At 39.2% G+C, this 23,622-nt stretch overlaps 1 protein-coding gene across 7 annotated transcripts in view; it reads left to right on the forward strand.

Moving 5' to 3' along the window:
• Positions 1-23,622, forward strand: part of TANK (TRAF family member associated NFKB activator) — a 90,329-nt gene that overhangs the window by 15,295 nt on the left and 51,412 nt on the right. The window contains exon 2 of one of the 7 annotated variants that reach the window (XM_069079957.1): positions 5,888-6,042. The exons of 3 other annotated variants lie outside the window; for them this stretch is intronic. In XM_069079957.1, the coding sequence (XP_068936058.1) occupies positions 6,010-6,042 (33 nt within the window). In that variant the 5' untranslated portion in view covers positions 5,888-6,009. Of the gene's footprint in view, positions 1-5,887; positions 6,043-23,622 lie in introns of those variants that run through there. 3 more of the 7 variants (XM_069079958.1, XM_069079962.1, XM_069079963.1) reach the window with 3 other exon arrangements.

Consider the following 23,622-nt stretch of genomic DNA (forward strand, 5'->3'; position numbering starts at 1 on the left):
CACACATATATATGTACTGTATATAGCATATATGGAAAGAAAGTAACAGCTGTTTGGGGCAGGATTGTGTGGTGTTTAAGAGGAGAGGATTCTTATGGGAGCAGGTGGAATTAGTAGTTTCATGTGCCCCTACACTGTCATTAATTTCTTGGATCTTGCTGCTTATAGTGACTTTCCCCACCTACACAGCAGGTGTTCTCTACAACCCCTTCCTACTTGGACCACCAGTCTGGTTTTCAGATACACAAAGAGAAAAGCCAAGATGATGATTCTTCTCAAAACAATATAAGCAGCTACTAAAATGAGCCTTCATTGGACCTTAAAATAATATTGTTAATTTTAGATAATTTAAAACTCTTTAAAAATTAAGCATGTTCCTCCATAGGGGAAGTACTGTATTTGTATATTTCAGGCATGTGTAATAAAAATTATAATATTATTTCCTTGTTCAGAGATACTGGGAGGAATTAATAAAAGGCACATTTTAACATAGTAATCACGGAAAAATAATACTTTTTGATTGCACCGTACTCCAATATAGTATATTTTTAGTCCTTTCTCTCAAAATAATTTCACATGTAGACTAACCTGTCAGTAAAGTGAAGAAAATCTACCTACTCCAAATCAATAAAATTCTAAATTCTAAATTTTTTGCTTTTATCTACATCTGATTTTAGCTATTAGAATAACCTCTTGAATGGCCTCCCCACTTCCAGTCTTCAATTGATCCTGAACTCAGATGCCAAAAAAAAAAAAAATTCTTCCTAGGGCACAGGACTTACCATGTCATACTCCTTGCACAATGTCTTGCCACTAGTACTGTAGTGCCAGTGCATTATTTACAGCACTGACCATGACTACAAATGTTCTCTATAGTGCTTGATCACAAAATATGACAGATTCTCTATGTAGAGCACAGAACCAAAACATTTATTTAGAAACCAGAAAACCAAATCCCAAAATCAGTAAGCTGATTCCATCATAATAGCAAAGAAGCTAATACACCATAATAACACAGAGAGCCACAACATCCTTTAGCCTTCCCACAAACCAATATAAGATCAATATTTACTCAACAAACCTAACTCCTTGCCTGAGCATCTTCTCTCTCCTACCCATCTCTCTTCCTGTGATTCCCAGCTTCCTGTGGACTCTGCTCCACCCTTTAGCAAACCCCTCCCATCACAGGCTCCATGTGATTACATTCAACCTATTAGGGGTCAGAGTTTACTTTCAAAGCAGAAAAGGTCTTCAAATTTCCCCCCTACTCATATTAAGTGGCAGGGAAGATCTTCAAATTCCCATTCCCATTACAAGTAGATGCTTAATAAATTTCATTAATGAATTGAATAAAGAGAAACAAGGATTAAAAGTTGAAGACTAGGGACAGAGCCTTCCAGAAGACATAGTCACTAAGGGCAGACAGACTCCTAAAGAAATAATCTGGAATGTGAAATAGAAGAAGAGCCAGAAAAGGGAGACTCAGCAAAGGGCTTAAGAGAAAAGGGTGGAGGGAAAACAATTCCTAAGAGCAACTACATTTATCTAAGTACATGTATCCTCTCCTTCTAGCTTTCCAAGTTCTCCCAAACCCCCCATATAAGTTCCTTATGAACAGAGCAGTGCCTTTTTGTATCTGTATCCCTCCCTAATCACTAACACAGAGTCATATATAAAAAATGCTTCATTACTAATTGGATGGAGAGTTGGTTTTTTTTTTTTACTTTTCATAAAGCTTTGATTTAGTATTTTATTTTTTTCTAGTTACATGTAAAAATAATTTTTAACATTAGTTTTTAAAACTTTTGATTTCTAAATTCTCACCCTTCCTCCCTACCCCACCTCATTGAGAAAGCAAGCAATTCGATACAGGTTATACATGTATAGTCATGCAAAACATATCCTTAGTGGTCATGTTGTAAAAAGAGAACTGACCCCAAAAAACCTCCAGAAAAAGAAAGTTTAAAAAAAAGGATGCTTCAATTTCTATTCAGACACCATCAGTTCTTTCTCTGGGGATGGATAGTATTTTTCATCATAAGGCCTTCAGAGTTGTCTTGGATCTTGTGTTGCTGAGAATAGCTAAGTCTTTCACAGGTGATTAGAGTAAAATATTGCTGTTACTTTTACATACTACATTTAACTTTGCATCAGCCCATGCAAGTCTTTCCAGGTTTTTCTGAGAGCATCCTGCTCATCATTCTGTATAGTATAATAGTATTCCATTATAATCAGCTTGTTCAGCTATTCCCCAATTGATGGGTTTCTCCTCAGCTTTGAATTCTTTACCCCCAGAAAAGAGCTGCTATAAATATTTTTGTACAGACAGGTTCTTTTCATTTTTGTCTTTTTATCTCTTTTGGGATACAGACCTAGTGATGGTATTGCTAGGTCAAAGGGTATGCATGGTTTTATAGCCCACTGAACCTAGTTCCAAATTGCTCTACAGAGTGGTTGAATCAGTTCATAACTCCACCAACAGTGCATTAAAGTTTCATTTTTCCCACATCCCCTCCAACATTTGTCATTTACCTTTTTTGACCTATCAGCCAATCTAATAGGTATTAGATAGTACCTCCAAATAATTTTGATTTGCGTTTCTCCAATCAGTAATGAGTTAGAGTATTTTTTCACATGGCTAAAGATAGCTTTGATTACTTCATCTGAAAACTGATTATATCTTTTGATCACTTATCAATTGGGGAATGGTTCTTATTTTTATAAATTTGACTTAGTTCTCTATGTGTATGGGGCCTTTTATCAGAGAAACTTGCATCAAAATTTTTTTCACAGTTATATTTGCTAACTGTATTTCCCTCCATTCTATTCCCCCTCCCCATTTATTCTATTCTCTCTCCTTTCACTATGTCCCTCCTCAAAAGTGTTTTGCTTCTGACTACCCCTTCCCTTAATCTGCCCTTCTTTCTGTCACTCCCCCTTCCACAATACTCCCACTTCTTTTCTTTTCCACTTCCCCTCCTACTTTCTTTTAGGGTAAGATAGATTTCTATACCCAATTGAGTGTGTATGTTTTTCCCTCTTTGAGCCAGTTCTGTTAAGAATAAGGTTCACTTAACTTCTCCTTACCTCTCTCCTCTTCCCCTCCACTGTAAAAGCATTTTCTTGCCTCTTTTATGTGAGATAACTTATCCCACTTTACCTCTCTTTTTCTCTTCCTCTTAGTACATTCCTCTCTCTTACCCCTTAATTTTATTTTTTAGATATAACCCTTCATATTCAACTCACACCGGTGCCCTCTGTCTATATAATCTCCTAAACTACCTTAATAATATTAGAGAAAGGTCTTATAAGTTACAAATGTCATCTTTCCATGTAGAAATGTGAACAGTTTAAAATTATTAGGCTCCTTATGATTTTCCTTTCTTGTTTCCCTGTTTATGCTTTTCTTGAATCTTATATTTGAAAGTCAGATTTTCTGTTCAGCTCTGGTGTTTTCATCAAGAATGCTTAAAAGTCCTCTATTTCTTTGAATGTCTTCTTTGCCTCCTGATGGATTATACTCAGTTTTGCTGGGTAGGTGATTCATGATTGTAATCCTACCTCCTTTGACCTTGGAATATCATATTCCAAGCCCTCTTATCCTTTAAGGAAGAAGCTACTAAGTCTTTGTATTATCCTTACTGTGGCACCACAATACTTGAATTGTTTCTTTCTGGTTGCAATACTTTCTCCTTGACCTGGGAACTCTGGAATTTGGCTGTAATATTCCTGGCAGTTTTCATTTTGGGAACTCTTTCAGGAGGTGATAAGTGGATTCTTTCATTTTCTATTTTGTGCAATGGTTCTAGAATATCAGGGCAATTTTCCTTGATAATTCCTTAAAAGGTTATGTCTAGGCTCTTTTTGATCATGACTTTCAGGAAGTCCAACAAATTTTTTTTTTTGCTTTTTTGAAGAGAAGGCAGGGCAATTGGGGTTAAGTGACTTGCCCAAGGTCTCATGGCTAGTTTTGTGTTAAGTGTCTGAGGCCAGATTTGAACTCAGGTCCTCCCTGCTCCAGGGCCGGTGCTCTATTCACTGAGCCACCTAGCCACCCAAGTCCAATAATTTTTAAAATGATCTCTCCTGGATATATTTTCCAGGTCAGTTGTTTTTTCCTGTGAGATATGTCACATTGCCTTTTATTTTTTTATTCTTTTGGTTTTGTTTTATTGTTTCGTGATTTCTTATAAAGTCATTAACTTCCATTTGCTCCATTTTAATTTTTGAGGAATTATTTTCTTCAGTGATCTTTTGGCCTAGTCTTTTTTTTTAGTTGTTATTTCCTTCAGTATTTTTTTGTGTCTCCTTTACCAAGCCATTGATTCTCTTTTCATGATTTTCTCGCCTCACTCTCATTTCTCTTCCCAATTTTTCTTCTACCTCTCTTGATTTTCAAAATCCTTTTTGAGCTCTTCCATGACCTGAGAACAATTCATATTTTTCTTGGAGGCTTTAGATATAGGAGCTTTGACTTTGTTGTCTTCTTCTGAGTGTGTTTTGATATCCCTTATCACCATAATAATTTTCAATAGTCACAGGGGTTTTTTTTTCCTGTTATTTGCCCAGCCTATTAGTTGACTTTTAACTTCTTGTTTAAGTAGGACTCTGCTTCCAGGACGGAGGGTGCACTATCTTAAGCTTCAGAGGTTTTGTGCAGCTGTTTTCTTAGATACTTCTAGGAACCTGTAAGTTTTCAGTTCTTTCAAGGTGGTGTTATAAGGAGAGGTGTTTATTATTCTCCTGGCTTGTGCTCTGGTCTGTGAGTGACCACGAGCATCTTTTTCTGACCTGGAATGGTGAGGAAGGGCCCCCCTCCACTGTGGCCACAATCTGCTGTGCTGGTGCTCCTCCATGTACTGGGACTGCCACCCACAACTGTAACCTGGATCTGAGTATGGGCAAAGCAACAGAGGCCTGCCTCAATGCTAGTAAAAGGAGTCCTGTAATCTTCTGACCGGTTGTTCAACCCCCCTTAGTATCTATGGGCTGAGAGCTTCGGAAGCAGCTATTGCAACTGCTGCTACTGATTCAGTCACTCCCAAGAACTGTGCTGGTGTGATCTGTGCTGGACTGTACTCCGCTCTCACTCAGGTGCGTGTGTAAAACCAGACCTTTCCTGCTGACCTTCTAAGTCTTGGTCTTTGGCATCTGTGGTCAGAGAGGTCTGGAAGCTACCCCTGCTGCCAGTGATTTAGTCACTCTGAGGCCTACTCTTGGTTTGTTGGGGCCCAGTCTGTACTGATGAAGCCTGCAGTGGGCTGCTCTCCTCTCTCACCCTGGTGTAACAGACCTTTCCTGCTGACCTTCCAAGTTGTCTTGGGCTGGAAATTTGTTTCACTTTGTCTTTTTGTGGGTCCTGCTGCTTTAGAATTTGTTTAGTCATTTTTTAAAGGCACTTGGAAGGGCTGGGGAAGAGCTTAGGCGAGTCCCTGCCTTTACTGTACCATCTTGACTCTATCTCTGAAGAAATATTTGTTAAGCCAGTTCCAAGGAACGAGTGCCAGCACGGTTATTGATGGAGGTAGCTACACATTTCTTTTGTCCAAAAGTCAAAGAAAGTGGATCTGGGGCCCCAAAGAAAAGGACCTCCTTATATCTCCAGAGACTAAAGGAGGAGGGAGTAGGGCAAAAAACATTGATTTTGTTTTCCTTTTTTTTTTTTTGGAGGGCAATTGGGGTTAAGTGATTTGCCCAAGGTCACACAGCTAGTTTTTGTGCTATGTGTCTGAGGCAAGATTTGAACTCAGGTCCTCCTGACTCCAGGGCTGGTGCTCTATTCACTGTGCCACCTAGCCACCCCTAAAAAATATTGATTTTGGACAAACTGTATGGTAGAAGTAGAGCAGACCAACTAGAAAACTGATGCCAATTTTTCTGTCTCAAGGATTTGGAACTGGAGGAAGAGTCTACAGAAGCATCCGGGGATAGGGGGAAAGGGTGGCAACCATCCCTGATAAGTGAGAACAGTGATCAACAACACAGTGCTGTCTGTTCTGAGAGGAACTCATGGTACAGAATGCTGACTGCCTCCTAATACAGGTGATGAACTCAGGGTACAGAATAAGACATATTTTTTGGATATAGTGAGTGAATTTCTTTTGCTTGACTTGCATATTTGTTCCAAAGATTTTGGTTAGGGTTTTTTGTTTGTTTTTACTCCAGTAGCTGGGAGTAGAAGAGAAAATAGATTTGTTTAATTAATTTAAAAAGGAAGTTGGGGGGACCATAAGTGTAGGTATATATAGGTATACATGAAATATCAGATTTTTCTAGTATGTTAGTTTTGTGAAACATTTTTTTTCTTTCTGCCTCTTAAAAAATTCTTTATTATAAAGTATTACTTCCTTGGAGGGAGTAGAGAAAGGATATATTGAGATATGTGATATGAAAACAAAGGATATCAATAATGGTTATTTTTAAAATACAACTATAACTGGAAGGGGCTGGATAATGTTTCAAACTTCTTCCAAGCTAACTGAGCATCATAAGACTGCTATTATAATTGTTATCAATTACATATACATAAATAAATAGATCCTTCAAATGCTTTCATGATAGTAAAGTCTAATAATATTGCTGTGTCTGCTCTATAAGGCAGGATGAGAGAAAAAAAGATATTATTGTTGGAGAAATGCTGGAAGTGAGGCAAGGTTAGTGTCCAAGAGTGTGGTAGTTGATGGAGTAATTTTCCCACTTTTAACCTTTTGGTGCGAGCACAGAGAAGCTGATTCTCCTCTAATTCAGGGAGTAGAGAGCCTGGCTGGGGTGGCTTTTAGCCTATACCATCATTTTCCTGTGTTGTGACAGCTTCTTTTGACTTGCCCTTATACCATAACCTATAAGCATCCAAATCCACACATTGTTTGGTCTTTTATTTTAAAATTCTCATCATACTAGATATCATGTCAAGACAAAAGAATTTCTTTTTCTCCATCCATAGCTAAAGAGGCAGCTAAGTGAAGCAGTGGAAAAAGCACTGGGCCTGCACTTAGGAAGACCTGAGTTCAAATCCAGCCTTAGATGTTGCCTAACTGTATGACCCTGGGCAAGTCATTTAACCTTTGTCTGCCTCAATTTCCTCAACGGTAAAATGCAGGGTAATAATAGGACCTACTATACAGAGTTGTGAGGGTCAAATGAGATAATATTTATAAAGTGCTTAGCACAGTGCCTGGCACATAGTAGGCACTTAATAAATGCTTCTCTCCTTCCTCCCCCCACCATCCTGAAAAGTGAAGTATGGGCTGTCATTTTAGAGAGTTGATCGGTTGTGTCATAGAACACTTAAGGACAGATGATGAAATACATGTGGTAAAGAGATGGAGGAACATAGGTGCAGTCTGTTGCCAGTGATGCCAGTTACAGTTGCTATGTCAGTATAAGGAGAGATATATCAGGAAATGACTGGTGTAAAATTCTAAATGCTTCAGTAAAATTAAAAAACAACATATTCAGCTTGCTCTGAGGATAAAAAAAAACTCTCAAAAGCAGTTGATTATAACTAAGTGCCAAGAATGACTCTGCTCTCCAATATCTGTTCATAAATAAGAAAAATGTACTTTTTTTTTTTTTGTCCGGGGCAGAGTAGGAATCTTTGAAAACTGGGACAGAGTTTGAAAGTCCTGCATGAAAGGAAATCACAGTGAAAACCCTATTCAGTTTGTTTGGTCATTTGGAATTTTGTCTCTTGAGAAGTAATTAGAATTTACTACTATTTTTACTAATTTAATAATGATAACTAACTTTTGGAAGACAATGTGGTCTACTTGGTAAATGACTGGCCTAGATCCCTGAAACTATAAGTTACTGACAAGATGTGATGTGCATTGTTAGGGGAGTTTCTACACTGGGAGTGCCTTACAACAATGAATTTATGAGTTAGGACCACTCTCCTCTCCCCTAAAAACATCACTGCCACTTTATGTGTATATATGCATTATATATTATAATGCTTCGAGGTGTATAAAATTTTACATATATCACTTCAGTTTAGCTGCATAATAATCCTGTGAAGCAGGTACTACAGGTGTTATTCCCATTTTACAGATGAGGAAATGGAGGTTCAGAGATATTGAGCAATTTCCCCATTTCCACATAATTAGTAAAGTTGACAGGGTTTAAATCAATGTCTCAATGACCAAGTCTAACCAAAACCACACTGCCTTTCTACATTACAATAAGTTTATACCTAAGAGAGGTTTTAGAGTAAAAATTTGTTTTCAAATAATAAAATCTTTTTTTTCTCCTCCTTCAAATCTCCGAGGGAAAAAATAACAAAAAGAAATCTGATAGCATAATCATAATCAAAACAAATTTCCATGTAGACCATGTTTATCTCATCATATTGTCCTTCATCTCTCTTTCAGGAGATAGGTAACATTCTTAATGATAAGTACTCTGGAATCATGGTTAGTCATGGTTAGTCATTGCATTGATCAGAATTTTTAAGTCTTTCAAAGTTGTCTGTCTTTACAGTCTTATTCTTGTATGAATTGTTCTCCTGGTTCTGCTCACTACACTCTGCATTTTTTCATACAGATCTTCCAAGGTTTCCTGAAACTACTTCTTTCATCATTTCTTACAGCACAATAGTATTCCATTATATCAATATACCATAATTTGTTCAGCCATTCCCTAATTGATTAGCACCCCTTTAATTTAGAGTTCTCTGCCACCACCAAAAAAAAAAGATGCTCTAATTTTTTAAAACATTTATGTTTTCTCTTTCCTTTCCTTTCCCCCCTCCCCTCCCCTCTCTTCTTTTCTTTAACTTTTTTTTTTTTTTTTGCTTATTGGAGTTACGTGCTTGCCCAAAGTCACTCAAGTGTCTGAGGCCGAATTTGAACTCACATCCTCCTGACTCCAGGGCTGGTGCTCTATTCACTGCACCACCTAGCCACCCCTCCTTCTTTTCTTTTCATCTCCTTGTGGACCTAGGCCTAGCAGTGCTATAATTTAGTCAAAGGATATGCACAATTTAGTAACTTTGGGACATAGTTCTAAATTTCTCTCCAGAATGAGTAGACCAGTTCATAGTTTTCACCAACAGTATATCAATGTACCTATTTTTCCATAGCCTCTCTGACATTTCCCATTTTTCTTTTGTCAGCTTTGTCAATCTAATGAATATGAAGTAGAAACTCAAAGTGAACTCAATTTTCATTTCTATAATTATTAGTTAAATGGAGCATTTTTTTCATCTATTGTTAGCTTGAATCTCTTCTTAAGAAAACTACTTATTCATATTTATCAATTAGGTGGCTCTTATTCTTACAAATTTGAATCAATTCCACATGTATCTTAGAAATGAGGTGTTTTGGGGTTTTTTTTTTGCCTTTTGGAGGGCAATTGGGGTTAAGTAACTTGCCTAAGGTTACATGGCTAGGTTGTGTGTGTGTGTGTGTGTGTGTGTGTGTGTGTGTGTGTGTGTGTGTTAAGTGTCTGAGGCTGGATCCAAACCCAGATCCTCCTGACTCCAGTGCCAGCACTTTACTCACAGCGCCACCTAGTCACCCCAGAAATGAGATTTTTTTTTAGAGAAGTTCCCTACAAAGATTTCTTTGGGGGGTGGCTAGGTGGCGCAGTGAATAGAGCACTGGCCCTGGAGTCAGGAGGACATGAGTTCAAATCCAGCCTCAGACACGATACAAAAAACTAACCATGTGACTTTGGGCAAGTCATTTAATCCCAGTTGCCCTCCAAAAAGAAAAAAAAAAAAGATTTCATTGGTATAAAGCCCTCCTAGCATTGAAACTTCCTCTAAAAATGCAGATCAGAATCTTGTACATAACACAGTTTTAGAGAATTTGGCAGACCATTTATTTGCTATTCCACACTGCCTTTCAAATGTGTTATTATTAAGATAGTAAAAATAGTAGTAAGTCCTGATTAATTCCCCAAAGACAAAATCCTTATGTATTATTACCTTGTTAAATAACTCTCTGATCATATTATTTGGTGAAGCATAAAACTAGGAGATGTCTACTTGTCAGAGGTACTCTCCACTGTCATAGGGAAAAAGATCCATTGCAGGGTCCAAGTTAAAGGGAGATTTTATGTAGTTGGTGTGCAGATAACATGCTAATTACATCAAGCTCTGGAACATTCCAGAGCCTCCTGGGTAAAATCTATAACCTCTTAAAAAAGTTTTGCCTACTTATCCAACCATGAAAAAAAATGTTGATGAATATCTATCATCTAGACCAGCTCTTTTTTTTTTTTGCCTTTTAGAGGGCAGTTGGGGTTAAGTAACTTGCCCAAGGTTACACTGCTAGTTTTTTTGCGTGGGTGTTGTGTCTGAGGTTGGAACTGAACTTGGGTCCTCCTGACTCTGGGGCCTGGGATAGAGAGTTGAGAAGGGAGGTGTTGCAGGATTACCTAATGGCAGCGAAGGCCCAGTTGACATTTTGCAACATAAATTTGTTGTGAAGCCGGTCAGAATGGTTCCGTGTATGGGGCACCTCAGTGGTGTAGGGGGTCAGTCAGGTGGCTAAGTATCTAGAGCCTTGGCGCTGGAGTTAGGATTTCAGATTCGGCCATAGGTGCTTACTCACCCCTGTGACTCTGGGCTGGTCAGTTAATCTTGATTGTCTCCACAAAACAAACAAACAAAAACTGTGCAGGTTGGAGCAAAAGTGGCAAAAGTTGGGAGTGATCCAAGACTGAGGGTTAGTAGGGCAAAAATGTTGCTACGATAAGGAAAGGAGAACTCAAGAAAAGAGGATAGTATAGAGTTTAATTTGTTCACCATGGGATTCAGATAAAGAAAGGAGGGGCGGCTAGGTGGCACAGTGAATAGAGCACCAGCCCTGGAGTCAGGAGGTCCTAAGTTCAAATCTGGCCTCAAACACTTAACACAAAAACTAGCCATGTGACCTTGGGCAAGTCACTTAAGCCCAATTGCTCTCCAAAAAGAAAAAAAAAAAGATAAAGGAGAGGGTAGCTGTGCCAGGGTGATGGCCTGGGAGAGAATTGAAGGTCTAAGGGATTAGAATGATAGGTGTGGATGAAGAGTAGGGTTTGGGGGCCAAGAAAAAGTCAGAAAGCCAACATATGTTATGGTCAGATAAGGGGATTTCAGAATTCTTGAGCATGGAGGTGGCACACTTTTGTGGGTGGTTAGATCAAAGGTGTTGCCATCTTTGTATGTGCCTGAGTCTGGGTGAAGGAGTAGATCATGGGAAGTTAGTAGGTGGAGGAAGTGAGTGGTTAGGGTGTTTGAGGGAGAGTCACTATGTATGTTGAAGTCCCTAGTGTGAAGGCAAGAGTTGTGGAGAGGAGAGAAAAATTGTGAGCCAGGTACTAAACTCAGTGAGAAAGAACAGGGAGTGACATGGAGTTCTGTAGATAAAGACCATGATTTTGATTGGGTGGTAGATATGAATAGCATGAACCTCAAAAGAGGAAAGGTTATTAAGTGACAGAGGTAGGGGGAGAACCTGGACGTGGCAATGGGGAGCATGGAGTATTCCAACTCCCCCACCTCAAGCAGTAAGCTGAGGGGAGTGAGTGAAAATGCAGCCAATACTGGAAAGGGTGACCAGGGAGGCTTTGTGGAGAGTCCAGATTTCAGTGATTGCTAGAAGATGGGAGGAATGGGAAATGAAAAGATCTAGGATGAAGGAAGGTTTGTTGTCTGTGGAACCAGTATTCTAGAGGGTATATTGGAAAGGTTGTGTAGTATTTGCTCCAGATTTTAGGGTGGGAGGGTTGAGGGGAATGGGAATAAAGAATTAGATGGTAGGGGATGGGAAATGGAGTTTGGATGATGACCTACAGAGTTTCAGAATCACTGGGATTGAGGTTGAAGATCAGAAAGGAGAAGCTAAGCACAAGATGGGAAATAGAGGGTCAGTTGACAGGACCCATTTCACCCATCTTCCCTCTGAAAATGGGACAGAATTTGAACCTCATACCTTTCCCCCAAGATAGCTCCGAAGGCGATGAAGGAAGCCATTGTCCCCCCCAAGACAGAAGCCAAGTCCAATGCTTTAAAGGCCAAAAGGTGGTGCTGAAGGGTGTCCATAGCCACAAAAAGAAGAAGATCTGAACATCCCCCACCTTCTGCCAACCCAAGACACTAAGACTTCGAAGGCATCCCAGGTACCCTTGGGAAAGTGCCCCTAAGAGAAACAAGCTTGATCACTATGCCATCAATAAGTTTCCTTTGACTACTGGTTCTGCTATGAAGAAGATAGAGGACAGCAACACCCTAGTCTTCATTGTGCTTGTCAAAGCCAGCAAGCATCAGATTAGGCAGGTTGTAAAGACAGGGCCAAGGTCAACACAGTGATCCGGCCAATGGAGAGAAGAAGTCCGGTGTCCAACTTGCTCCAGACTACGATGCTTTAGATGTTGCCAACAAAATTGGAATCATCTAACTTACTGTGTCTAGCTGTGTCCCATTTCACCTACAATAAAAAGTTTTCCAGAATTAAAAAAAATAATAATAATTTGGATCTCACTTCTGGAGATGGAAGCCCTGTTCTTTACCAACCTTCATCTTCCTTGTCCCTTAGGGGACAGGCATAATAGGAGATAGAAGGCCTAAAGTCAGAGGCAAGCTAATACAAAGGAAGGCGAAAACAATTCCTGCCCTCTGGAAACAAGCTCCTGGCTTAAAAAGGAAAACCTTTTATATATTAACTCCTTTAAGGATTAAGAATGGAAATTTGATGGTTATTATTTTGAGGTAGAAGAAGGAGGGTGGGGGCAACCCTCCTTCAACTGAACCACTTCCAGAATTAAACCCCAGGTAAAATTGACATCACCATCTACCACCTTACTGTTTTCTGGCTTTAAAGAGCCTTACTGTACTTCAAACCATGATTATGTTTATATCTTAAACTGAAAGCCATTATCTTAATGAAGAGTTAAGATCTTTAGTATGGGCATTCTGCCATAGAGCAACTAAATGGTGCAGTAGGTATAGAACACCAGGGCTGGATTCAGGAAGACTTGAACTAAAATCTGGCCTCAGGCCGTTCCTAGCTGTGTGACCCAGGGCAAGTCACTTAACCCTGTTTGGTTCAGTTTCCTCATCTATAAAATGAGCTGGAGAAGGAAATGGCAAATCCCTCCAGTATCTTTGCCAAGAAAATCCCAAATAAGGTCATGAAAAGTCAGAAACGACTGAATAACAGCAACAAAAGTATGGAAGAGGGGAGGTCTGCTCAGAGTTAATAGGGGGAAAGGAAAGGGACTGGGTCAGGAGGGCACTGATGACAGATTTTACCTACTTTAACTTTTGCTGAGGTCTGCCAGTACCTACTAGTCTAGAATACTGCCAGACTCCTCTTGGGTGCAAATACTTGTAATGTGCTGCCCCTTGTCATATATCTTCTTGATTTTTATTTTAGTGTCTAATATACTAAAGAATTAAAATTGGTTTACTCTTTCAAAGTGGACTTCACTGAATAGCTGCCCTTTGGGGTTATTCTAATTAAGGGTTTGGCCCTTGGCTTTGAAGCTTTGAAAAGTTTTCTTTCTTTTTTTTTTTTTTTAAAGTTCAGCCATGGAGGTATATTCACACTAACCAAATTCACTAGAGACTTACAAACAAGAATGCCAGTTTGTTCATTTATAATGAATGCTATTTTGGGCCTGAGCACTTGGACTGGTTGTCTGTACAGTAGATTCTAACCTGGGAAAAAGGTCCACTCAAGACCAGATAATAGAACCAAAGGTGGCATGCTGAACATCGAATTAGAGCTAAGAGATCTGGCTCTTTCTCAAAAGCTGCTTCTGTCAAACTGCTATAGCCTGAACCGACCCTTTCCCCTCCAGGAATAGACATTTCTTAGTCATCTGGAACTGGTATACCCTGTTCCCTGTAGGATGCCTTATTCTGCAGGAGACAGGCAGCATCCCTGACAAATATTTTTTCCAGCTGCCCTTCAGGACTCACAAACAGAAAGGTGATAGTCTAATTTGTCATTACAATATCACTTGTTGTCATATAAAACATTAAGATGTTCAGTCATTTGATTAACGAGCATTTATTAACTACCTACTATGTGTCAGACACTGAGCTAGTATAAGTGCAAAGAATGAAACAATACTTTCTTACAAGGAAGCTATGTTCTACTGGAGAGAACAACAAGTACATACAAAAAATATAGTATCAAATACATAATAATAGCTAACATTTATATAATACTCTGTTTCAGGCATTGTGCTAAGTGCTTTACAGCTATCTCATTTCATCCTCACAACAACCTGGGGAGGTAGATGCTATTATTATCCTCATTTTACAGATGAGGAAACTGAATCAGCTGTTAAGTGACTTGCCCATGTTCACACAGCTAGCGGGTGTCAGAGGTCAAATTTGAATTCAGGTCTTCCTGACTTCAGGTTCAGTGTTCACCATCACAGAGTAGATAAACAAAAGGTAGTTTGGGAGGCACAGCACTGGCGATTGGGGAGCTCAAAAGCTTCATACAGAAGATGATACTTGAGCTAAGTATTAAAGAAGGAAAGGGACTTTCTTCTGTAGAGGTGAGGAGGAAGTGTAATACAATTATAATTTAGGGTGGTGGCTTCCTGATAACACTGTGAGGTCTTTTTGGATCCTTTTTCTAATCCTCAGGCCTTAGTTTTGCTGTATAGAAGTCCCAAGAGTCTAATTGGAATGGAAGTGATTGGGCAAATTGAATTGAGGAAATTGATGCTCCTTTGAGGAACAAGTGAATTATGTTTACACTCTTTTTATCATATATCAAAAACATTTTTCTTAAAGAGAGCTGGTGTGTTCCATAGACAAACTGAAAACAAATATTTGTTGTACGAGGTGATGAACTGTGTATCATTCATTATAACCAGACCAACAAGGCACAATTACTGTGAGCCATCTGCTGGGATATGAAAATAGCTTTGTTTTAGTGATATTTTTTCTGGGCAGTATAATGGATATCATGGTTTCTAACTTCCATGTGCTACTTCAGTAACAATGCAAGATTTTACTTCTTGTTACAGTACATTATGATGCAAAAAGAAATTTTTTTAACAGCAGGTTGACTTTTCATGATATTAGCCAAGGTGAACCACCTGCCAACCCTCTGAAGTTCACACTAAATATCCTTCTATGCCTTTGATCCTGCCATTTCCTGTGACTGAAATGCCCTCCTTGAAATTCTTACATATTTGCAGATCAGTGCTAATGCCACTTTCACTTCATTTGGGTTTATTATTCTGTACTGTAATCTATAGGATCATAGTTTTAGATCAAGAAGAAACCATAGAAGGCATTTAGTCCAACCCCTTCATTTTACCTATGAGGAACCTGGGAAGTTCAGTGAGGTAACTAGGTGGCACAGTTGATAGAGCTTAGGATTTAGAAGACAGAAAGTGCTCAGTTAAAATTCTGCCTCAGGTCAAATAAAATATTTGTAAAAATGCTGTGTAGGTTGAATAGTAAACTTGTAAACTTAAGGTATATTCTAGGATGTATACTCTATTTCTTGGTGAGGACAATCTTAACTAAAGTTTCTATCTTCCTAGCACTTCTTGCAGAGGGCATTTAATAAATATTAGTTCATTTGAATTTAGAGATACAGCAACTTTAGAAATTTTCACTGACTGTCATCCTTACTTGGAAATCTCTCCCTCGTCATCTCTGCTATCTGGCTTCCTTTAAATCTCAGCTCAAAGCTGACCTTCTGCAAGAATCCTTTCCCAGTCTTCCTTAAGCCTGGTGCCTTCCTTCTAAGATTATCTCCAATTTTCCTGTATATATCTTGTTTGTGATTAGCTAGATGGTGCAGTTGATAGAGGAATGCTGGGCCTAGAGTCAGGAAGACCTGAGTTCAAATCCAGTCTCAGACACTGTGTGACCCTGGGCAAGTCACTTAACCCTGTTTGCTTCAGTTGCTTATCTGTAAAATGAGCTGGAGAAGTAAATGGAAAACTACTCCAATATCTTTTCCAAGAAAACTCCAAATGGGATCACAACTGAAACAACAAAAATAATATTTTGTTTGTACATAGTTGTTTTCATGTTGTTTTCCCCTTAGATTTGTGAGTTCCTTGAGAACAAGGATTGTTTGTTTTGGTCTTTTTGCCTTTCCTTATATCCCCAATGCCTGGCACAATGCCTGGCACATAGCAGACACTTAAATGCTTGTTGATGACTTCCTGACTTCAGATCCAGAGCCGTCTACTGTGCCAGCTTTCTCTTATCAAGTATCACTTTGATAGTTCAGGGGTAGGTTAAAAATATAAAAGGAACTCTTAATGCCAAATTTCCTTTTAATATATTTTCGTGCTTTTTTAGATACTGAATGAGCAAGATTTGATGGATTTCTTAAGTTTAAGAAACTCTCCAATCTCCACTATTAAAAAAGATAATTGCTATTTGTTAGAAGAGCAGTAGAACTCTGACTAGCCCAGCTTGAATTTTCATAGCCTGTTGATAGGATAATAGATATGAACTGGAGAGTGATTGTGGTCTCTGACATTGGCCATCTAGAGAGAAATGTCCACCATATTATTTCAAATGTTTAGCAGCATAAGAAATTTCATTGAGCATAGCAGTAAAATTATATCTGATTTTTAAACTTTTGTTAAAAACATTTGTAGTAAAACATTAAACATCTTTGCTGGAAAGGGAGCCCTGGAAGTCTTGGAAAGCTCATTTAGTCTCTCATTGGACTCATCACAATTACTTTTAATGAAACGAGTTGTAACTTGCAAACATTTTCCTAACAACCTATAGGTGTCCTCAGGGAAATTAAAAGCAGGACTATAAGAAACAACTTCACAGTCCTGTGCCAGTGGATCAGAGTACATAGTACATCTTCATAATTATGCAGGATTTTGCTAGTTCCCATTCATATCTGGAAAGCTTCACAAGGCTAAATGACTACTCAAGCAATTTTAAACTGTAGCTTAAAGCCCTTCTGTGGAAATCTCCCTGACTTCTGTCTGTCCTTCTTTCTTCCTCCCTTTCTCATGTCTTTCTTTATAAATCAGCTTTTTCCCCTCTAGTTATGTATTGCCTCTGAGACGTAAAAAACTGCAAGGATACCAGGCGTAAGAATGAGCTAGTAAGTGAGAGGGCAAAATTTACAGCTACTTTAATTTCACTATGAGGGTTTTTACAAGTTAAGAGCTGGAAGGAGACTTCAAAGGTCATGTAGTCATACCCCTCATTTTACTGATGAGGAAGCTAAGGTCTTTTACCTCAGAGAAGAGGAAGTGACTCTTGCAAAGTTACACACAGGTAACAAGAATCAGGATTTGAACTCTAGATCTTCTAACTCAAAATTTAGTATTCTTTCACTATGCCATAATGCAATGTTTTATCCATTCTATCTCCTCAATGTCATCTGCAAAATGGGGGGTGATAATACTAAAAATTACTTTACCCTTAACGTATTATAGAAATAATTTATAAAATTTATATAGCACTTATTATGTGCCAAGCACTGTGCTAAGAGCTTTATCTGAAGTTAATGATCACAAATCTTATTAATAACCAAGTTGTTGTGGTGTTGTTTTTGTTTGTTTGTTTGTTTTAGTGATATTGGGTGACATACTAGAAATAAAATGGAACAGTACAATGCTGGAAATGTACTTATTAGTTTATTTAAACATTCATATTTAACTAAAGTTAAAGAGGGCCTTGTAGGATGGCTGAAATTACTTTCCCAAATTGTACTTAAGCCAAGAACAGCTGCTGACACATCTATTCTAGTGAAAAGTCTAAGCCTTAGTCAACTTAGCATCCAGTCTCTGGAAAGAAAGAGCAAAACTATGCCTCCAGTAACCTGGTTGTATGATTTTCCTAATTATTTTAATTCAGTTCAGCCAACATTCACAGAGCTGCAGAGATTAAATAAGGCTGGTTCCTAACCTTTGGGAATCTGGTTAGGGAGAATAATTCACATTTCTATTGTAAGTAGGTTTACAATGCCCTTTCTACTCATCAGCCTTGTGTGCTAAGGTTTCAGGCATTTATTGAACAGCATAAGGTTTCATTGAACAGAAAATTAAGTCATGTTCCTAACTATTAGGTTCCTGAACTTTTTTAGTGCAGGATTTTTTTAAAAAAGCAAGCCATAAAGACCCTTTTTGAGAAATGCCCATACCATTTCCAGCTCCACTTTTCTTCTTTCTCCCAAACAATAAGTAGGCCTAGCCTTTTGTATGGTTTATGAGAATATGAAAAAATAAAAGGGAGGGACATCCTGTGGCAGTAGGTAGTGAGACAAGAAGTATTTATTTGATCCCTGTTATTTCCTTTTTTATATATCATGCTTCAGTGTTTATTGCTGAAAGATTTAGGGAGATTTTGCTAGAGTTAAAGATTCTTCCTGAGCATGTTCAGTGTTAGAAATAGGAAGGAAGCTCCTGGTGATGCTTAGTTGTTATCACTTCCCTCTTTAGTAGCTATTGTTTATAAGCTCTCAATAATAATAGTTAACATTTATATAGTGCCTATTGTGTGCTGTGCTAAGTGCTTTACAATTATTATCTCATTTGATCTTCACAGTCACCCTGGGAGGTAGGTGCTCATTATTATCTCCATTTTACAGATGAAGAAACAGAGACAAACAAATAACTTGTGACAAGAGTCACACAGCTAGTAAATTTCTGAGACCAGATTTGAACTCAGGTCTTCCTGACTCCAGGCCCAGTGTTTTATCCACTACTTCATCTAGTTGCCCAGCATATGCTACTTTCTCTTATTTCTTTTTATCTCTCTCTATATGCCATCTTCCCAATTAGACCATAAGCTCCTAGAGAGCAGAGACCTCTTTGTATATCAGCATTTAAGAAAGCACACTGGCTACAGCAGGTGCTCAATACATATTTTGAGTATTGTGACTTTAGCCCAGTGGTAGAAATTGCAGGGGGAAAAGGAGCAATATCCAGGAATGCCATTAGGCCAATATCCCTGTGGCTCTACTTATTTCTGTACACTCTAAATTAAACTGGTTAGGGATCCAACCAGTCATCCCCACTCTGTGACCAAAACAGAGAATTAAATGGGGAAACTATAAGTATGATGATCCAGGTCAAAGGCTCATAGAGGTGAAAGAGATCATTTGGTCCAAACCATTTTATAGATAGAGAAGCTGAAGCCCAGAGATAACATGACTTGTCCAGTGTCATAACAAGCTTTAAGTGTTTGAGGCAGTATTCTAACACAGGCCTTCTGACACCAAATCAAGAACTCTTTATACTGTTGTTATAAAATCTCAGTTTGTGATCCATGTTTTGGATCTTGGACTAATTTCTCACAGTAATCTTAGCAGACTCTCTAAGCCGTGGTTGGCCACAGACCTGGATCAGCTTCTTATAAATACCTATCACTAATTAGTTTCTATACCCATAAATAGTGTACTTGCAATGAAATCCTAAGCCCACGCAGAAGCCATAAATCTGCAATATCCAGGAGTGGAAAGACAAGACTGGAATGCCAATAGTGCATTTGACCCATTCACTATTAGGACTTCTGGTGAAGAGAGCATCAGTATGAGATTGAGCTGTAGTGTTCAACTCACAGAAATATTGACCACAAATCCATACAAGAGGGTCCTTGTGGGCCACATACTGATGTAACTTTAATTTTATTGCATTTTATTTTATTAAATGTTTCCTAATTACATTTTAATTTGGTTCCAGCCATACCCTGGAGTGTTGTGGGCTGTGGGCCAGAGTACTAGACTTAGTCAGAGGAGCTGGGTTTCACATAATTGACTTTGCCAATTGCTACTTCCAGACCTTAGGGCAGTCACTTTATCTTTTGGGACCCCAGTTTCCTCATCCATAAAAGGAGAGAGTTTGAACCAGATGATCTCTGAAGCAATTTTCACTTTTAAATCCAGGCTCACATTTCTGTAAGGAAATCCTTCTGGGCCCTTCCTGAATCCTCCCCCTTTTACACACGTCTCCTCGAGCTCCCTCCTGTAGTGTCTTCTTTGATCCTTTTCTGGTGTTTCCTGAAAAGACAAGACAATTTTGAATATGAAACTAAAACAAAAGGAAATGAAAATGACTTTTGGATCTTCCTGCGATTGTTATGGGGAATGGTGCCTCTCCACATTTGTAAAACAATGCACCCTGTATTTCTGTTTGGAGATTCCATATTAGATTGTTTTTCTGCTATTTTTCAGACATAGCTACTGGTCTTATTATCTAATCATTTCTATAGCAACCCTAATTGTAATATTTCAGCACTTTCACATTGCTAGGTTGTCATGAACAGTAAAATCAAAAAGGATACCATATAACCAATATTATACTTTGTCCAGTGTGTAAGACCCCACCTTGGGGGAAAAACATTTGAAAGACCTGATACCACTTTCTAAATGTCTTTTTTTCCCTATGGTATGTTCTTAAATTTATTTAGAATATACTAAATGGTTACGATTTTATAGGAAATTACATTTATTCTTTAGGTCTTGACCATCCATGTAAAAATCAGACACTTGAAATTCTTTAGGTCTTGACCATCCATGTAAAAATCAGACACTTGGAATTCTTTAGGTCTTGACCATCCCCATGTAAAAATCAGACACTTGGAATTCTTTAGGTCTTGCCCATCCATGTAAAAATCAGACACTTGGAATTCTTTAGGTCTTGACCATCCCCATGTAAAAATCAGACACTTGGAATTCATTGTGTTCGAAATAGGAAATTTGGGGCAGAACAGTGCAGTGGAAAGAGCACGGTCACACTGTTAGGAGCCTTGGGTCAGCTCCGACTCTGCCACTGACGAGATGGGGGATCTCACCAAGTTACTTCACTTCTCTGAACCGAGTCCTCTTCTGTAAAAAAAAAAAAAAAGTCTCCTATTACTAGATGATCTTTAATGTCCCTTCCTGTATAATTCTAAGGATATTTAAGGTGCCAGTAGTGGCTATCCATAGCAGGACCTGATATACTAACAATAATAGCTAGTGCTTTTATAATGCTTTAAGGTTAACAAAGATCTTTACAAAAATTATCTCATCTTCCTAACAACTTTGTGAGGTAGGTGCTATTATTATTATTCTGATTTAACAGATGAAAAAGTGGAGGCCAAGCTTTAGTGTCCTGTTCAGAATCACAGAGCTGGTTAGTGTCTGATACGAAATCTCTGGCATTTGTGTCTCCATTAGATTAAAAATATACTTTTAGTGGCCTGTGGAATTTAACCCAAACCTGCCTCCTTCTTCTGATCTAGTGATAGAGCAGTGACTTGATGATCCAGAGAATTATAATCTCATTGGTCTCCCAACTGGTTTGTGTGAGATTGGAACAGTGAAATTTTGTCTTTCTGGGCCCCAGGTTTTCATATGAAACAGGAAGGTTGTTGGACTTCAGGGGTGGGGAACCTGCAGCCTCAAGGCCACATGTGGCCCTCTAGGTCCTCAGGTGTAGCCCTTTGACTGAATCCATACTTCACAGAAAGGGATTTGTTCTGTAAAACTCGGACTCAGTCAAAAGGCTGCACCCAAAGACCTAGATAAGGCCACATGTGGCCTTGAGACAGACTGCAGGTTCCGTATCCCATCTTTCCAGACCTTGGAGGAGGGAGGAAGAAAGGGGAAGTTTTCCATTAATTCTAAGCAGCTTCTTACTTGTCCTTCATAATATGACTTGATTGCAGTGACATTTATGCCAGATAAATGGCAGAAAATTCTACTTTGCGTTTAAAAGATCTTTACTTTTCATTTTTGGGGGAGGCAGAGTAGTACAGTCAGTGAAAGGCACCCAGGATTTGGGCTTGGAGGACCCCAATTCAAATCCTGGCTCTGACAAGCATGTGACTTTGGGCAAGTCACTCCTTTCTCCGAGCCTTTTTTTTCCCCTCTTCCGTAAAATGCAGGGGTTGGGCAGTATGAACTCTGAGGTCCCTCCCTGCCCTAAATCTCATCCCATTGTTTCTGTGGCACAAATCTTAGCATCGCGCGTGTGTGTGTGTGTGTGTGTGTGTGTGTGTGTGTGTGTGTGTGTTATTGACAGAAACATGTGGAGAGGTTGGCCCAAAAAGTTGACAGACCTGTTTCAGTGAGGTTGGGAAAGTGCAGAAGAGGTTGGGTAATCGGATACTGGGACTGGTTTCCCCCGCTGAGAGGGCCATTCCAAAATGGGGAGGGAGGTCCCCATCCTCTGGCTGCTGCTCAGAATATGAATTGCAGACCCGTCTGCCTCCGAAGCCTCCCCCTCTGCTCCCCTTCTCAGGGTTTCGTTTTAAAGCTGGTGTAGGGGAAGAGGAAGCACCCGGTGACCGGGGGCGGGTATTTTCCTTGCGCCTCCTCCTCGCCTCCCCAGTTGCTGGGTAGTCCCCCGCTGTGTCCTCCCCGGGGGCCGCGGGGCTCCGCGCCAGCTGTGCCCGAGCCAGAGCGCGCTCCTCTTAGCGCTGCTGGGACTTGGGGAAGCTGGACTGGCCACCCAGAAGCCCACTGCCTTCCCTGCTTTCGCTTCCTCCCCTCTGGAGAAAGAGAAGCAGCCACAGCCAGACACTGGGAGGCTTTGCCGTCCTTTCCTAGCCGGGGTGGGAAGTGGGTCGAGGTTTCTGTCGGAGGGTCCGGGTCTGAGCCCATAAGCCTCGGGGCTCTAGCCTGAAGTCGGTGTGGCTTTCTTACACTGCTTCCCTGTGCAAATTAAAGCTTCTGAGGGGAGGAGGGAGAACCTGCAAACCGCCAGGGTATGAATATGAACATCGAGTAACTCTAAAAACAACCAAACTTGGTGATTTAAGAAAGAGTAAGCCATATTTTGGCCTGTGACTGACCACTCTCAGAGAATCTTTATGTTTATAAGACAAAGGAATCTAGAGTTCATTTATCCTGCTGGGCCTTAGGGCTTTCCATCCCGCTGTTGAAAAGCAAAAGCCCGATTGAGCCTTCAAAATTGTGGAAAAAGCTGACTAAATTGCAGTGAAAATATGTTTCTTAAATTGTGAAATTAATTTTACACTTAGCAAATGTAAAACAAAAAAAATTGAAGGACCGGTGGCATTAAAGTTCAGGGTGTTAATATTTGAAATCTGTCCAATTTAATTAGCTGCATCCTGGAGACAGTTTCCTTTTTTTTTTTTTTTTCCTTTTTATGGTCAGTGTCGCTGATATAACACCCAATTCTTTTCTCTGGAGTGAGAGGAATTAAATATATAATTTGTTGAATTGCATTGACCTGAAGTTTGTTTCTATGGCATTTTTTTCCCATTTGAGGAAATGGGATGCATCCATGAGGAAACTGTTCAATGGTTTTCTTCTTGAAGTGGTATTTGTATGATACAGTTTAAAGACTACCTATCCCAAGGCTCCCTAGAATATTCTTGGGGGTGATTTGTCAGTTTTTAGTATGTGCTTTGAATTTTATAGTAAATGTGAACCTTACTTAAGGGATGACTACATTTTTTGGTCTGATATAACTTGAAACGTGTATTTCAATCAATATCATCACATATACAGTAATAGACTAAATAGTGGATGTTTGTTTTTTACACTCCACTTGCCATTCTTTAGGACATGTTAATAGTCAGGGGCTCTTTAGAGTAATCATCAAAATTTTGCTCTAGTGACCTAAGAATTTACATTCATATAGATAAAAATAGCTAGTATTCCACAGCACTTTAAAGTCTGCAAGATGTTTTACAACTGTTAACTTACTTTATCCACAGAACAG

The sequence above is a fragment of the Petaurus breviceps genome, unplaced genomic scaffold (genome assembly GCF_028583685.1).
Source record: "Petaurus breviceps papuanus isolate PSGF00001 unplaced genomic scaffold, PetGlider_PUasm1.0 91133, whole genome shotgun sequence".
Classification (NCBI taxonomy): domain Eukaryota; kingdom Metazoa; phylum Chordata; class Mammalia; order Diprotodontia; family Petauridae; genus Petaurus; species Petaurus breviceps.